Source organism: Coptis chinensis, chromosome 3 (genome assembly GCF_015680905.1).
Source record: "Coptis chinensis isolate HL-2020 chromosome 3, ASM1568090v1, whole genome shotgun sequence".
Taxonomy (NCBI): domain Eukaryota; kingdom Viridiplantae; phylum Streptophyta; class Magnoliopsida; order Ranunculales; family Ranunculaceae; genus Coptis; species Coptis chinensis.
Window position 1 is genome coordinate 121,523,750 of NC_141458.1, and position 17,384 is coordinate 121,541,133.

Below are 17,384 nucleotides of genomic sequence, written 5' to 3' on the forward strand. Positions count from 1 at the left end.
GCTTCATCGACATACTCTGTCAATTTTGCAATTATATTTCCTCTTACTATTGTCCAAGAAAAGAACAGTAAGTTGTTCAATAATTCATAAGCGAAAGTATATAATACGATGGCCTGTGATTAGAAAAACAGCCTCAATATAAGTTGAATGATGAAATTGGTTTATCACCAATCTAAATGTTAGTGGTAAGGGTTTCAAGATGATGGCCCTAAAAACACTATACAGAGCAAACAATAACAAACTCATTCGTCCAACTTGTTCTGTGCAGCTTAAATCAAGTCCGAGTCTAAGATTCTACTACCTCCGTTCCTAACTTGCATATATTCCATCTCAAATCTCTTCTCTGCGCACCAGTTGATCTTTCCACAACGATGAAAGCAATTACGACTGTTATGCCAAGTTCCAAAGGTGATATAGCATGACTACCAAAGGTAATCTTGCAGTATACTCTCCGCATTGCTTCTCAGTAGGCACGGTTTACATACCGATCTAGTCTATCTTGCAGCATCAGATGGAAAGAAGAGCATAATACCCAGTCCAGAAATTGCTAATCACCTCAAATACTACCAGAACCATTCATGTTTTGCGTTCACTGCTTTTACATTGGTCGATATGAGAGGCATAGCTCCATAAAGGGAAACAAAATCATTGAGGCATTGATTCCTTTTCTTACTGTGACCCTTCAGACCGCTGATGCCTGCAGATCCAATCTCATGTATTTTACCTGCAAATATCAGCAATAACTGTTAGCAAGAAGAGATCTCAGAGTTAGGTGCTTACGAGACACTTTTAGCTCAACTTTATGCAACCTACTTCAAATTAGTATTCAAATAACCAATACGAAGAAGTGTTAGAGAAGAAAGTAATCATTTACAGAAATTGAAATACTGATCAATTTATATACAAAACCAATTATTAAATACCAACAATTTAATACTAGAAAACAACTGTGCAGTGGTGACCGACATTAGATTGTGAAAATGGACATTAAAATTCAAGGGACAAAGAACAAGATGATGGAGGAAGATTTGGGATTTGAGTACGAAGCGTAATCACTAGATTTGGGATGAGAGAAAGAGAGGGTGATTTGCTAATGAAGTGAGTAAAGACGATGCAGAAATTGAATACGAAAGGAATAGTTGAAGTGCGACGGTCAATATTTGGTGACTTACACCCCAAGAGACCTCCTAACGTCGGTTAACTAAACAGTTATTCTTGACATGTTTTACATATCATTTGTTGTGCAAGTATATAACTGTATACATGAACAAAGCCAAACCGACCTACACTCCAGTAAAAGAAATCAAATTCCATCTGAAAACAGCTACCCCTCAACAATACATGATGATAACCTGCAATCTAGATTCTAGAGAGAAAGGGGTCAAATACTTTTTCTGCCACCTCTCTCACTCTTTCCCCGTCAAAAACAGCAAGCATTTATGCATAAATTCATATTAGCATTTGGGAGAGTAATACCCTGGAAAATGGAAGAGTGGTGTTAACGAAATCTGTTCTTATGTGACAGGGTGATGGTGATAGAATCATAGAATAGAAAGTTGTTCTTGCATTGCCACATTGGCACAATCATAAAACATGCATACATAACTACATGCTTATTCATTGTCCTTTTTCTTGGGAGATATAGAGTTGCTTTGTGGGCCACTCTAGGGTGTATTGGGTTGTTCCTCGGTTAATGAAAGATTTGTTGAGCTCTTAGGTGCTTAGTGTCCATTCCCCTAAGGGATGCATAGTGTGGAGCATCTTACCTTTTGCTATCATGTGGGCTTTGTGCTGGAAAGAAACATGAGACACTTTGATGGATGTGTGATGACTATGGCATAGATGATTGTTGCAATCAAGGGATTCGTCTTTCTCTGGTCGAAGTTTTGGGAGTGGACAGATACATCTTTCGGGGATATTATGTTCAGATGGGGTTCCTTGCTCGGCCATGCATGATTGCATCCCTTTGTTTTAGTCTTCTCTAGTATTCATAGTTTTCTTTTCTTTTTCTCTAGTATCGATATTGTATCTGTCTTTCCCTTTGTTGTATCTGAGTAGGATATCTCATCCTACAAAGTTGACTATATGATTATATATATACACATCACATTTTACTGATCAAAAAAATAAAAAAAACTACATGCTTAGTTGCATTCAGGCACACAATAAAAACACATTCCTCCAACACAGATAGATTCGCTGTCACCTAGAGTTGCTTATAACTATAAGCTGAAAGGCGCGTAGGAGGGCTATCAATAGTAGCAAATACGTTTGAAAGGACCAACTAAAGGAGAACCTGACAGTCTGTCACATTGACAACATGCAAAAACAGACTATCATGCACACGGAAAAGTTCATGCAGTACACGAATATGGACTCCAATATTAGCTACAATTTAATAATAAAGACAGCGGGTGAGCGTTTCATCAAGTGCTACCTTTAACCCAGATTGGTGGGGCACCCGAAACATTAGCAACAAGCAATGACATAGCAATGTCTTCGCAGTTTCTGCAAAAGAAATGAAAAAATAAAAATCAGACATACATCAATGGGGACAACATGCGAAATGCAATCATATCGGAAAAGACAATATTGCTCGGCTAACCTTTCCCTGGTTACATATTCATGAACTGAAGCAGGCATCTCGTAACTATATAAATCTAGGTACTTCTTGTGGAAAAATGCAGCTTTTGAGAGGACCATACTATAAGTTCCCATCCACCAGACTGACCACCATCCTCCATACTTGTAATAGGCAACACCATCTTTCTGTACCAAAAGAAAAAACAGTTTCAAATAACATCTAAATATCTACATATCTATACAAGACTAGTTATGATTACTACAAGTGTCCAACGGCCACGATGAACCATTTAAAAATTCCCCTGCAATATGAAGTGTAAGCATACTTACAAAGTAAAAAGTAGAACAAGGACACGCACCTCCACATCCAGCCAATGCATACGAGGAACAAAACCAACCATAGTGGATGGAGCAGTTTGCCATACAGAAAATGCAAGATCTAGAGTAGAGCATGAAACAATAACATCATCATCAACGGAAAAGATAGCATCTGTTCTTAAATCTTCAATTGGCTTAAACCTATTGTTCAAATTATCCTCCTCATGTAGATCAAACTTGAAGTTTGGCTTGTGAGCAGTTTGTGACTTGGACCGAACAATGTTCTTTAGATATACCAATAGCTTATGTGATGGTGGATCAATCTCACTCCATACCACACGAATTGCATCTGTTCCACTACATGATGCATAATGCCCCACTGCTTGCTTAAGTAGAGAATTTCTCTTCCACGTGTTAATCAATACTGTGTACCCGTCCCCCCTGCAACATATATACATAAATAAAAGCTAGCAAGTAGAGTGTAGATAAATAGTAATTAGATGGAAAACAAACCTGGAAGTGGCATAATGAGGGTGCCATCCCATGAAAGTGGTAATTCTAGTACAAATAATAAAAAAAAGGAAGAGAAAAGAAATAAAGAAAAGAATCCTAGTCTTGGCACCAACTATAAACTGTTTTATCCTACGCCGACTATTATACACTCCTCCTCCTCTTCCTACTTTCTCTTTGCCACCACTACTACTAGTAACCACCATACCATCTCTTAATCCTACCATTATAGCCGCCATGGCCCCACTTTAATAAATCTTAGTTAGATTCTCAATGTGGGAAACATCGTGTTTGACTAGTCTTCTTTATTTGTTTTATTAGTTCGTTGGAATGTTTATTAGATATTGATGACCGTCATTAATGATTTTTGGATATGTTTAACTGTTTATTAACTCGGAGTGGAATTTGGGATCCAGTGGTCATGGGGCGTTTTATCTTACTATTGGGCTTGGGCTCTTATATAGTTTTTAAAGTTGAAGTCTGAAGGCAGTCAAAAAAAGAATGGACAGCAGTGGTGGCGGTGAGGTAAGAATAAGCGCGGAGGAGGTGATTGCAAAACTTAAAGATGACGGGGATTTCGATAAACTACGTCTCAAAATCATTCAAAAGCTCAAAGAAAACGTAACTTCTTTACCCCACCTCTTTCCTTATGGTTTAATTCAATTATTATTAATTTTATGTGTTGGAATTTCGTTACATTGTGCCAGGAACAACTGCGGAATAATATTGTCTTGACAGTGAGGCAATCTTCAGCACTTAATCGTGAAGGAGCTGAGAATTTGAAACCTAGACAACTTTCTGATGCCATTCACGAAGAGATTGGGTAGTATTTTACTTCATCCGGAAGTACATGTGTTTTAATGATGTTTAGGATTTAATGATTCTGTGATGTTATTTACAGAAACACAGTGACGGGCCAGATATCTGATGCGTTGTGGGGAGTGATTAGATCAACTGATGGGATGAAAACTGAAATCAACGACACGGTAGAATCTGTATATAATAGGTTATTGAATCCAAAGGTGCCGGAATCTTCGCCCCCAAGAGACCCTACTCCAGGTGATAGGGAAGCTTTAAATAACTGTTCTGTTACTAGTTCTGTTCCCGAAGGAGCAGTTGCTTTACCTTCCAGTGAGGTAAATGAAGCACCGATCGTCTCTGCGTGGAATAATCAGCAAGTCAATGGCAATGAAGAGCAAAAGGAGGATGCGCAGCCAGTTATTCCCCATGATCAACCGGGTATCGAAGAAAAGGAGCATCAGAATCTGATTGTACTGTCTCCTTGTGACGATGATCTAAGTGTTCCACCTGGTTTTGCTGCCTTTGTGAAAAGTGAGCCACCGTGTGATGGTGGTGATGATGATCCCGATGTCCCGCCTGGTTTTGGTTGATGGATATTAGAAGTCACTTTGTATGGTGCAATTTACCCTGTCTGGTAAATTTTCAGCGGATTGCTTCTTAGTTTCCTCTGAAGAGGCACTAGAATTTTTTTTTTTTTTTACGGTGAAAGAGGCACTAGAATGAAGTTGGTTTTTGGTTTGAACTGTGAGACTTGACAGGTTCTATTTTCATATGCATGTTTGGTTGAAATCTGGATTTGTTTCTAAGCAAAAATAACCTGTTGAGGTATCTGAAACCAAAGTAAAACTGTTAAGAAGAATTGCTTTTTGACTGTACATATTGCCTGCGGTTACTTCTGTAAGATGCTTGAAGCAAATGACTCACGTTCTTCCCAATTTCTTTTTTCCTGAGTTTAAACTAACAAAGAAATAATTTTTGACCGTATATGTTTCCTGAAACCATTAGGGTTTCACAGACCCACCACAAACGTGTGTTCATCTGTACGTGTGTGCCCCAAAAATCTGTGATAAAATCATACAACTCCAAGTGGGCTCAATTTGCCATGTACCCATGTACTCCAGTTCTGTATTTCATGTTATGTCTAATATGTCTAATATGAATGATGAATATATGTAGCAATAACTTTAAGAAGAAAAACCAATGCAAGAAAACGTCGTTTATCATTGGTGTGCTCGGTCAGCTTATCAAACATGCACATACTTGGTTGATAAACTAGGAGAAGATGAATCAGAGACATCCCGGCTTGCTAGACATGGTTGGATATCCTATGTAAGTACCCTTCACTGAAAAGCTGAAAAAGGAAGAAAACAAAACATTACCATTTTATTTTCCCCGTTACAAATTAAACATTATAGCAATCATGCAGCATTACTGCGGAGTGCAGATACTAGAATTCTTAGCATCAAATATAGCGGGGGGAAAAATTACATACAAGTTAATGAATCCAAACTTGGGAAGGATATTCCATAAAAAAAAATTACAAATCCCTCTCAAATACAAAAGCAGACAAACCAGAGTTTATATGTACTTGATGCAATTAAACTATGTACAATGGCTAAGCTTGCTTTGCACCTCCATTTTCTTGAACACCTGTTACTGGGGTGTTGGTGCCACTCTTCTTGGAGGCACTTGATTGCCCTGTAATGCTCCTACCCATGAACTTCCCTGCCTTGCTCAGTCCACTGGTAACGGCACCAAAGCCACTCCCAACTATTCCAGCTCCTGCACCTAGACCACTACCAACAAACGACGCTGCACCATCAAGTGCGTCCATTGTGCTTCCAATCATCCCTGCTTCTTTCATTTTTTTCCTTTCCTCTAGTATCCTCTTCTCCTCTTCCAGGGCAGTCAATTGCTCTTCCTTGTTGAACTGATGATACAGAATCTGAAAAGCGAGTACAAAAAAAGTACCATTAAGGAAAATAGTGAAAAAGAAACCAATAAAAAAAGATGCATGGGTGTAACATCATGAATACTGAATAGCAGGTAAGAAAAACAAGTCAATCATAAAAATCGTGAAAGAGAAAAACAGATGTATAAGAATTACATTATAAAAAAGGATGGCCTGTCTGATTAAGAAATAATTTATACGAAGAGCTCTCCATAAGGTTAAAAAATGATAAAAACCAACTACCAACTTAACACTCAGATGTGCAAAAGTTGTCTGGTAGCATGTTTCAGTGCCTAATTACTGTTTCATTTTCTCTGAGTAAACATGAAAACTGACTACCAACATAACACTTTGAAATGTTCTAATGCAACCATTTAATTACTAGGCACACCACAGATTAAGTAGTAAACATGTAAATGACGCATCCAAAATTGAGACCAAATGACTACAGAAACAATGAAAAATTAATAATAATTTAATGAAAAGGAGCAGTATTGATGAGGTAAAAAATATGCGGAAAAGATAGAATTTATGTTTATCACAACGAGTGGACTCCACAGGAAAAAGATAAATAATCATATGAGTACCTTAACAGTGATCGTTCCTCTATCTTTCTTATCTTTAATTTTTAGCATGTCAAGTGATGGTAGCAGCCTCAGATCCATTTCTTTTGGCATTTCAGCTTCCAAATTTATCAAAGGTAATTTTGCTATTCCCAACCTCTTGTCTTGACCAGCAACATCCTTATCAAAAACCTGTTGGAGGGTTTATGAACATATATCAGTTCATCGGTTCATCCCCTGATCCACACTTCTCGTATCAACAGTGTCACAAACTGAAAAACTGTCAAAAATGAATATAAAGCAGCACTCCTGTAATTGTGCCGCCCAGTAGTAAATATTGAGCCCTACCCATCCACAGACAATTAAATATATTTCCAAGTAAGTAACTTCATTAACTTATAAAGGGAAACAAATCTTTAAAATGTTGAATTTTTCAACTACAATCCTGTCAATCATCAGAAATAGAATTTATTCAAATCATCTCAATTTTCTCAACCACATGGTGTAAATGTGAAGGTACTAGGTAGACGATGAAGTCTAGATAGGCACCAGTATGCCTCTGTTAAGCATCACACTACCCATAAGCTGAGCCTCTCCCACGACTATGAGTCTATGACTACCTCCAAGTCTGCAACGATATAGTTAACCTACAGGAAGAGGCTACATAATGAGGAGAGCTACTTCACAACCTAAGAGAACAGTTTCACCAGGAAAGTTCACTCACCCGCCAAAGGGTCTCAAAAAGATTCACTGATCTGATATATTCTAGTTTAATCGTACCAATCATTCCATCTTCCTTATATTGACAGAGTTACTACTTGTTGAAGAATTACAAATTTTACTGGATACATCACAATTTACAAGAGTGTTCCAAAAATAAGGAAAAATTACATGTGAATGAATCCAATAATCATGTGTCAGAGATTAAAACAAGACCAAGGAAGACAAACCTCTAGAATAAGTGATTGTGTTTCCTTGTCTTCAGCTATCAACTCAAAAGTGTGGTTCCAAACAGGATTGAGATTGTTGTCGATGACCTTTGTCTTAACCCTGAATAGAGGTCTTATGTATACAACAGCGTAAGGATCCGATTTACCAATCATTTCCATGTTTTTCAAATCATTTGCTTTAACCACAGTCACTGTAAGTTTCCCCTGTGGTTTAAGCTCTAATTCACTGCATTAAAAAAAAGAGACGCCATGAGATAGACCAAAAGACAGATCTAACTCTGCTTAGTGCTACTAAGCAATAAAGAGATTTCAACATATTAAGTTACAAGATTTGCTAACAGGCACATAACAATATAAACGAATGAATGTCATTTTCACAGAAAATCTCTTTTTCTTTTTAAAGATTATATCAGTAAACTTGATCAGGTTAATTTAATAGAAAAGTGCTGAACCTAAGTTGGAAACCGTTTCAGTATTTTTTTAATCAATATTCAACATCAACTAATTAAGTGCTATCGATCTATTACGAGTTATACTGCACTTTAGTATAGAAACAGATTGTCAGGAGCCTTCAACCAGCACGCAAGTGCACATGTTTATCACAATTACAACTTCACAGCTATATTTATTTTTTATTTGTTGTTTTTTTTTGATAAAATAAATTTTATTGATTAGGATGGACCTGGGATACAAATGTGAGAGTATTCACTAAAAGGGTGGAACCACTTATACACAGGAGGACCAGAACCCTCCCCTAGTCCTAAAGCCCATTCAAAAGAACTCCTTTAATGCAATTACACTTCTATGGCGACCCCAATACAAACTCCGATTATTAGAGAAGAGATCCCAATCCTCTACCCAAACAATAGCATAAATGACATCGCTAGCGATACATTCAATTAGTCTGCATGATCATCTTCATGTTAGCTCTCTATGATAGGCTAACTATTGTCCAACTTAAGGGCCAAAGTGTGCTCAATCCCGCACTCCCTACGGTTATTTCACGTATATCCCCAAAGAGTTTTTCAAAGCCTGTTCTTCTCAGCTATGTAAGTGATCCTCAATTGATTCACTTTCATAACCAACAAAAAAAAAAATGTTCCATATTGTTGTTCTGATCTAGAAAATCGAATGGTAAACCTCAAGTGAAACATAACATTCTGAAACATCAGGTGGAGAAAGATACCAAAAATAATTGCTTGAAAAGCTAAGATAATGCGATCAATGAATTAATAATACCAAGAAAAAGGGCCTTGGAAGTGCCTGCTCCAGCAACTGTTTTTGTTTTTAGTTATGATATACATATAAACGTGGTTAAAGGCTTAAAGGTCTCTTATAGGCCAATCTGCAAGTCAGAAATAACTATATACTTAACTATACTTAGTTCGTATATGTGTCCCAAAGTGTAAATGCGTTATATGGAGTATAATATTGCACCCGGAACAAAAAAGCTCAGGCACACGCACACCTGCCTTCGAAGCATAATTTCTAAATCCAGTCCTCTCTAAACTCAACATATAACTACAAAATTCATACTGCTTATACAAACAAACCTTTTCTTAAATATGGCACTGTAGTCATCTATAAGAAGTTAAGAATCAAGTTGACCCCTGAGACCAAATTCCCAACTAAATTAATCACCGGCCCCACATCTTGTGCAGTATATGCTTAAATCACCTTTTCCTTCATGGCCTTCCCTATGCATCAGTACAATCTCTACATGTTCGACATGCCTGAGTTAATGATTATTACTCTAGATCTCGAACATATTAACAAATCTTGATAACAATGTCCTCATATTTTTCAAAAGTCACAAATAAAGTAACTTCACTCCCCAGTGCAAGCTAATATTATTCCTGATTGCTTACTTTTCTTCTGTTCTAAGTTCTAGAACTTTATTACAAGTTTTAAAGGCTTTGAATTCATTCCTACATCTAGCAATAAATTCTTTCCAAATCACATTCCTCTTATTTAAATAGTTAAATTTTGATGTTACCAAACGAAAAGAAAGAGATCTGGAGACCCCTTTACTATCGATCAATTGATATATAATGAAAGAGAATATTTAGGTCACTAGTTCGATTCCCCTCAGGGCCACTGGCGAGGTAGTACCTGGTCAAATTTCCAACCAGGGCCCCAGGATTAGTTGAGGTGCGCGTAAGCTGGCCCGGACACCCGGTTAGCAAAAAAAAGATAATATTTCCTGACAATTTCATGATAAATTCATGTTGCACCTTTAAATTCCTCCACAACATTATCTTAAATTACCAAAAATTTCCCTCTTCCATGGGTTACAAAATAAGCCCAAAATCTTTATAATAATTTAATATATATGACATAAGGAACGTCTCATGTGTATAATTATTCCGGAATGATCAGAAACCATCAGGTTCCTTATTTCTGTACTTAGTAACTGTATTGACGCAATGGTTTCACTTTCGAGTAGTAATCTAAACCAGTCTATAAAATAGTACACCAGAACTCCAAAAAAAAAAAGCACAATAAACTCAAAACTGAAAATTTGTAAAAATGAGTTACAAAAGCTGATGTGGTATTTACCTTGTATCCACTGGTATACCACCAATTGGAACAACAATTCTATGTGGCCATTGGAGCATATCTGTGACAATTGTATTCACCGTATCCTATCATATAAACAACAACAGATTTTTATTCACTTAATTGAGGCAAACAAGAATAAATAAACTATTGAGTATAGACAACAGCAGAATAACTTACGTCAATCATATCTGAAATTCCTGGAAGTGCTGTTAGACTGCCTCCAACAGCCTTCAATGTATAATCGATCCTAGGCTTCGGCTGGTTAAAAATATATCAACATTTGTTAAAATCAAAGCAATGCAATCTAATATAATTTAAGTAAAGATAAATTAAAAGACAAGCCATTAGCTTGACTTCTTCCTGGGTCAAGTGAAATTGTCACTCAAAAGATCACTACATATATAGTAAAGCACTATACACCAACAGTTTAATGTTTGATCCACCAAAACACTTCAGTGTTGGACTATTGGTGTAGCATAATACTGACACTCCAGTGTCAAGTAGTACCATTATAGTGTGACAGCTTAACTACAATAAATGTAATAGGTGTGCGAAAAGAATAAAGATGAACATTACCTACTTCACTCTGTATTATAATCCAAATTTCCATGGCTTTTCTTCGTATATTATTGGATCATAAACATGGCTAATAACCTATGTATCTAACTCTTTTATAAATACAATACAATAAAGTAAATCATGCATATAAGGCTATCTCCACCTAGACTATACATCACAACTGCTACTGCTAATGGAGAAGAACAAATACAAGAAAAGTTGTAAAGAAAACCTGTTTACAACTTACTAAGATTGTTGAACATAATGCATACAGAGATAGTACAGGATACAAAATTTCACAATAAAGGATGTTTAGCACTAAAAAGGAGTACTTGAGAACTTAGAAGTTCAAAGTTTTTGGATCTATTTGAATTAGCATTAAAGTGGCACTTGAGTTAAGCCTTTGTAATTGATAACTAACAAAAAAATCTATCCAAAAATTCCAAATAAACAAAAAGCAAAAAAGAAAAAAGAAAAGAAAAAATAATATTATTCCGGCACTAGAGTTGAGCCTTTGGAAATGATGACTTAAAAAAAAATCTATCCAGATATCCGGGACTGGACCAAGTAGGGTTTCTCACCCTAATGTAATTCATCGTTTTCATCCTTGACCAAAAGACATGAGATTTCCAGTCCTTGCTGTATATCCCTCTCAACTAATGTAACAATTAATTAGATATGCATCACATCTTACAATAGCAACTTAATATTTCCTACCCACCTATGCAGTTAAAGTTTAAATGTGCAGATGCTGATTAACGGGATCCTAGTCTAAGCACCTCCAGCATGAGGCACAACAAGTGGGTCTAGAGTCTCAAACAGTCTGTACATCAGTAGAAAATATGTAATTTATTGTGATAAAGTATACAAATGCTCAATATTTGAGGATAGAAAAGTAAAAAACTGAAAAAAACAATTTCATACAAATTCACTACAAATACCTCAGACAACAGAGCAACAACAACAGCCGAAATGCATGGGATCTCATCAGTCAGCTGGAATATAACACGTATCACAGTGAAAACTTGAAGATCCTTCAACTGCAACAAATAACAAAAATGTAATGTCAAGTTACCTAATGTAAATAATCAATTATCTAAGCTACAAATGGTTGGGAAACCAACATAATTTTAGTATCTAAGCAACCACAGGAAAACGCCGGCCATAGCATAGGCATGTATCTCAAAATTGAAATAGTTGCATCACCAACCTGAATGGGTATCGAAGCAACAAGTGCAGCTTCAACAGCAAGAATGATGCTTGGATCACCACCCCATCGGAAGTCAATATCCATCGTGATCTGGCCTTTTTGAAGGCTTTGAACACGAATTCCTGCATCAATTTAGTCACTGGTGAGAATACGACATAATGAATATAATGTCCATAAAAGATACAGGTAGATCTCATGTTGCCAAAAGATTAATATCCAATAGTGCAACTCGCGGTACTGTTTAACTCCAGATACAGGTAGATCATGTGGTTCAGATCAGAGCAAAATAACCAGTAAGATGCATACCCTTCTCTTTACTTCCTTCATTACCGACATACCGTGGTTCATAATATACAATACATCCTCATCTACAAGTTTCTATAAATATAGGTGACTCATTTTTAAGGCCGTCAAAGCACGGCCAACAAATATTCAGAAAGTATCACAAATATATTGATGATATTAATCATTTGGTTGGCTTAAGGCAATTTTGAAACCGTCCATTAAAACTAACAATTTCAGAATATATACAGACAAAAGCAAACCATAAGGTACAAGACCATACTGAAACAGACCTTCAATCTTGGGAGCCACATTGCCAAGAGAGAGTTTACTGAACTTTAATGATGTAATTCCTGAAGGTCGATATTCTTCCAACAGTGGTTCAACAGATTCTCTTATGACCATCGTTGCTGCCTGAGGAGAAGCACATTCTAAGATTCTAAAATTAACAAATATAAGAATTAATAGCACGTGAAATGGAAGAAGACACACAATACAATCAGAAGTTCAGAAGCCACAAAGAGATATAACACAATATCATTATCAACTTTACACATATCAGGGTATCAATTTTTCAACATCAACTTAACAAAAATAAGAGTATAAACTTTACCCAGCTCTTTTACTTCATATTTTTTTCCTCATATGAAGTTGCATTGACAAAGTCCTCATATACCTAAAGAAAACCTAATAAAGAGGTTCTGACATGAATGCATAACTAGTATGGAAGGGGTCCTGACATGTATGCATAATAACTAGTATGTAAGTGGTAGGAATTCCGTGAGATACAATCACAAAAGAAACTGTTTCGGGAGCTATGAAAACCTTAGTCCAAAAGTTCAAAAAACTCAAAGCCCATTCCTAACAAAGTATAACATGACAAAATTGACATCAAAGATTCATGGGGAATTTTATTTATTCATCTTTTGTCTTTAAATTCAGCTTTTTATTGGAAGTTTCCAAGTATGCAATTCATATCTCACAAATGAGTACCAAATAGCCTGAGCACTTCTAGCATCTCTTCCACAGATTTCTTGTTGCTAGGTTCCCAGTCCTTGATACTGAGCCCAAAAAAAAAAGTCCCAAAGGGATATTGTCAACTTAAACTGGTTAACCGATGTGATCATTTCCTGAAGATTGTCATATGTAGATGTCTTTACGCCTGAATCACTAAGAGACTAGTAAGATTTTTCAGGATTCTAGTCAAGTTAAGTTTGTAAGGAAATTGTCTATGGATGTCATGCCACACCAAACCACTCCCACAAAAGATTTCAAGCATTGACCTACTATAATCAAGTAAAAAAGCTTACATCTGCAACAAAAGGCCACAATTTGCTTAGTTGCTTGTTCATCCATTTCACCTGGAAGATTGAACACAAAAAAACTAAGCTATACAAACTGACAGAACATAAATAATAAAGAGATAACACATTCATGCAAACCAAAGATGAGCAAGTGTCATAAAGCACAAAGCAACATTTCAAACAATAAAAATTAAAAGCTTAAAGGTTCAAGACTTGATACAGACACTTCTCCAGCAATTCATCGATGATTAATCCTCATCATACCTGATACCCTCTTTTGAGGATTACACCGTGAATCCCATTTAGTCACTCAGTTCAAAGTTCTATCCTAGTTGCAACTCGGTTGACCTGGTAATCAAGTCAACTCGATACCTCTACCAGGAAAGGAGGAATAAGATCTGACGCCTACAAACTTCACAACTTGGCACCCGAAATGAAAAGGGACATGCTTAAACAAAACTATGGCACAAAATTGCAACTTTTACAAAGAATTCACTTTCCCCACTAGATATTTTTAATTGTTTACGCTGTTAAAAAAATTATACAAATTCCATAAAAAAGAAGTGACCCGACGAGGTCAATATATAATTGAACAAGAAAGCCAAAGAAGAAAAACCTGTTCATATTTCGGGAAAGATATCCATTCAGGAAAATTGTCACCACAAAGTTTCTTCAGATCATCTCTGCTAAGAGAGCCAAGAAGTTTTATATCAACTGCCTGTGAAGAAAAGTAGGAAAACTAGTCAAATAAATATATCTATAGTCTCCATCACTCCAACATTGCTGGGACACAAACCATTAACTAATCCATCTTGATGTAAAAAACACAAAAAACAACAAAGTCATTCACTAGTCTAACTACAAATCAAGGGCGTCTCTATTCGAATCCCATGGCTCAACACTAAACTCCAAATAGTTAAAATGATGAATCTGGTACTTCACTTTTTACACTATTCACCGACAATTCCAATTGTACCCCCCAAGTTTCCTCTTCTACATTTACGCACAATTCAGTAGCGAGAAGAAAAGCTATTTGGATCAAAAGACCATTTACCCTCCAAAATCACAATCCGTGTCAAACAAGTAATTCTAGCCGTAGTTGACAAAAGAGAGAATATAATAATACCTTGGAGATACGTTTGGTACTTCGATAGCGCATAAAATAACTCCAACCGAACATCAAACCGATCCCAATTAACATCCCCATCATCATTCCAGATATCAGCCCCATTTTCTTTCTTGGCAGAGAGAGTGAATGTTTCGAGCGTTATTAAGAGAAGAAGGAAACAAATAATAAATATCGAGTGAGATAGAGTGCTGGAGAGATAGAGTGGGGTCCGTGAAAGGTTTCGTCGTCTTCAATTTATGCGTTAACATCAACATAACTTTATGGGTACCCAAACTGTTTTTATTATTACACCGACGTGCGTTACGAGCCAGGTTGGAACTTTTTTAGTAAGTTTTTATAATGACTAACCTGATCATTCTGTACGGCCCGGCCCATAGGCCCTTACGAAAAACAAACCTTGGCTTTTGACGGCACTCTTATTCTGGCGAACCTACAATAATTTGGATTCCCATATTAATCTTTTTACCAATGTGACAATGTCTAATAAATGAGTAAATGAGAGAACAATGGCCTCCCTTATGCTATGCGACTGGAGGGTATCAATCAGGTCATTCATGCACCTTTGGTAAATTAAATATTCTACTTCATACTTCATAGCAGTGTTCAGCTGAGCAGAGTGGGATACTGAAGAGTGTAATAATGTGGACTATATATACTAAAGGGGTTATTTAGCTTTTGGCCCCACTTTATATATGGATATTAGCTTTTGGCTTTCTTAAGTTGGTTCATTCGTTTTTGGCCCCAGTTCCATTAGTTGACTGGGTCAGCTTTAACTGCTCTGTAGTATATTTTCAAAATAGCAATTTTACCCTTCACGTGAGTTGCACGCGAATCTTGTAAATACTAGTTTTGTAAAATTTCGATTTTGAAATTCAATACAAATTTCAAAACATAAAGTTAGTCAAGTGGGGCGACATGATTTTAATCGGAACATCCAACGCCAACCCCCTCAAAGTTTCCCAGAGCAAATTCTTTGGAATTGGATTGGTGAGATCGCACGCTTGCAATGATGCATTTCTCATTCTCTCATTTTCCCTCGGTCTAAAGTCTTCTCTCTTCTACATTTTCCCCAAATCTGAAACCCTAGTTACATTCTTACACCCAATCTAACATTTCTTTGCTCTTCCAAGAGCTATACCCAATCTAATGTCGGTCGTCCACTACTCCCTAGTTTACAGAATCCCCCAACTATACCTTCGTTATCTTTTGCTACATCAAATTACCCTTCTTTTAGATGAAATTCTATAATTGTGCTTAGTAAGGCTTCTTATGATTACTCTCATGACTGCAAGAAATGGAGATGCTTGACATCCATAGGTAGGTTCGTACGTTTGAGGCGAGAATATCAGACGCCATGACTATTCTTCTTTGTTGCTATAAAAGATGGTTACTGTTCTGGACAAATTCATGCATTTGACACATCTCTTGATCAATGGCATAAGATCAACTGTGATATTTTAAAGGGGGGTTGAGTTCTCTATTGCTACCATTAGGGAAGATGTTTATGTTGTTGGAGGTTGTTCTAGTTTGAAAGCAGTTAAGATGGCAATACAATGGATTTTGCACTATAGCTGAAGTGAACCTTGGTTAACTAGCAGCATGCCGATTCGTGAATAGGATTTGTTCCATGTTTCGGGAAGCCACTTTTGAAGGTGAAGGGGACTACTAATGAACTTTGGGAGGGTTGACAAGACCTCTTTTAAAACACATAGATGGGTATTAGTGTTTAATTTAACCCCGTAGCTAGATTATGGCTTAAAGTTGCACCAATGAAGTCAACAAGAACTTCATCTATTCTTGGAGTGCTTGAGATCACTTGGGGGTCTCTTTGGCAAGATTTTGAAAAGATTTGGTGAGATTTGAGAGATAAACAAGATTTGGTTCAAAGTAGTAGCAGTAGCTGTTGGATGGAATTTAAGTGAACGAACAAGATTACACCACTCCTATTTCTTTTAGCCTTTAGTAATTTACTTAATCAGTTCAATAAAAAAAAAATAAAAGATAAATTAATGAAAAACAAAGTCACGTGTGAGGGGTATTTAGGCCATTTTAAAATTATGATGAGCAAAACACACTGAACAGTTAAAGTTGACCCAGTCAACTAACAGAATTGGGGCCAAAAACGAGTAAACCAACTTAGGAGAGCCAAACGCTAATATCCATATATAAAGTGGAGCCAAAAGCTAAATAACCCTATACTAAAGTAAGAAACCTACTCCGGTGCAAGGCCCAAAATATTGCCGATATATCGATATATCATTGATATATCTCGGTAAATTGGTACACCGATATCGATATTTCTGACATATATCCACCAAAAATTAAACTTTTTTTTTCGATATATAAAATTTTATATCGCCGATATAATTGATATATCTGATATTTGTGATATATATCGGTTGACTTTTTTGACTATTTTTTAATATAAATCCGATATTTTCAATATATTTCCAATATTTTCGATATTTTAAATAGTTTGGACTGGTCACCAAAAAAATTAGATATATCCGATATATCTGATATATATCGATTTTTGGGTACACCGATATATTCATCGATATCGATATTTTGAGCCTTGCTTCGGTGTGGGTTAGGGGTGGGCAATGGGCAATGGGCCGGGTCGGGCTAGCCCGGCCCTAAACATTTAAAGTCTTTCAGTTATT

At 36.5% G+C, this 17,384-nt stretch overlaps 3 protein-coding genes across 6 annotated transcripts; 1 reads left to right on the top strand and 2 right to left on the bottom strand.

Annotated features, from left to right (window-relative positions):
* Positions 1 to 116: 116 nt before the first annotated feature.
* Positions 117 to 3,650, bottom strand: LOC147513862 (glycosylinositol phosphorylceramide mannosyl transferase 1-like). Its single transcript, XM_086597185.1, has 5 exons — positions 3,415 to 3,650; positions 2,943 to 3,342; positions 2,606 to 2,769; positions 2,438 to 2,508; positions 117 to 724 (listed from the first exon to the last, which is right to left on the bottom strand). The coding sequence occupies exons 1-5, from the start codon at positions 3,648 to 3,650 to the stop codon at positions 564 to 566; spliced, it is 1,032 nt and encodes a 343-aa protein (XP_086453311.1). The 3' UTR covers positions 117 to 563.
* A 125-nt stretch (positions 3,651 to 3,775) lies between these two features.
* LOC147513863 (uncharacterized) lies at positions 3,776 to 4,954 on the top strand. The gene is made up of 3 exons (XM_086597186.1): positions 3,776 to 4,032; positions 4,119 to 4,234; positions 4,313 to 4,954. Exons 1-3 carry the CDS (start codon positions 3,913 to 3,915, stop codon positions 4,800 to 4,802), a joined length of 726 nt encoding a protein of 241 aa, XP_086453312.1. The 5' UTR covers positions 3,776 to 3,912; the 3' UTR covers positions 4,803 to 4,954.
* Positions 4,955 to 5,576: 622 nt separating this feature from the next.
* On the bottom strand, positions 5,577 to 14,975 carry NTMC2T4 (Calcium-dependent lipid-binding (CaLB domain) family protein). Of its 4 annotated transcripts, none has more exons than XM_086597181.1 (11): positions 14,719 to 14,975; positions 14,209 to 14,310; positions 13,599 to 13,649; positions 12,582 to 12,702; positions 12,007 to 12,128; positions 11,738 to 11,836; positions 10,416 to 10,496; positions 10,236 to 10,321; positions 7,677 to 7,902; positions 6,751 to 6,918; positions 5,577 to 6,157 (listed from the first exon to the last, which is right to left on the bottom strand). In XM_086597181.1, the coding sequence occupies exons 1-11, from the start codon at positions 14,821 to 14,823 to the stop codon at positions 5,828 to 5,830; spliced, it is 1,491 nt and encodes a 496-aa protein (XP_086453307.1). In that variant the 5' UTR covers positions 14,824 to 14,975; the 3' UTR covers positions 5,577 to 5,827. The 4 variants fall into 4 exon arrangements, with proteins under 4 accessions (XP_086453307.1, XP_086453309.1, XP_086453308.1 ...); XM_086597183.1 differs by lacking the exon at positions 14,719 to 14,975 and adding an exon at positions 14,535 to 14,554; XM_086597182.1 differs by lacking the exon at positions 14,719 to 14,975 and adding an exon at positions 14,389 to 14,411.
* Positions 14,976 to 17,384: the final 2,409 nt, after the last annotated feature.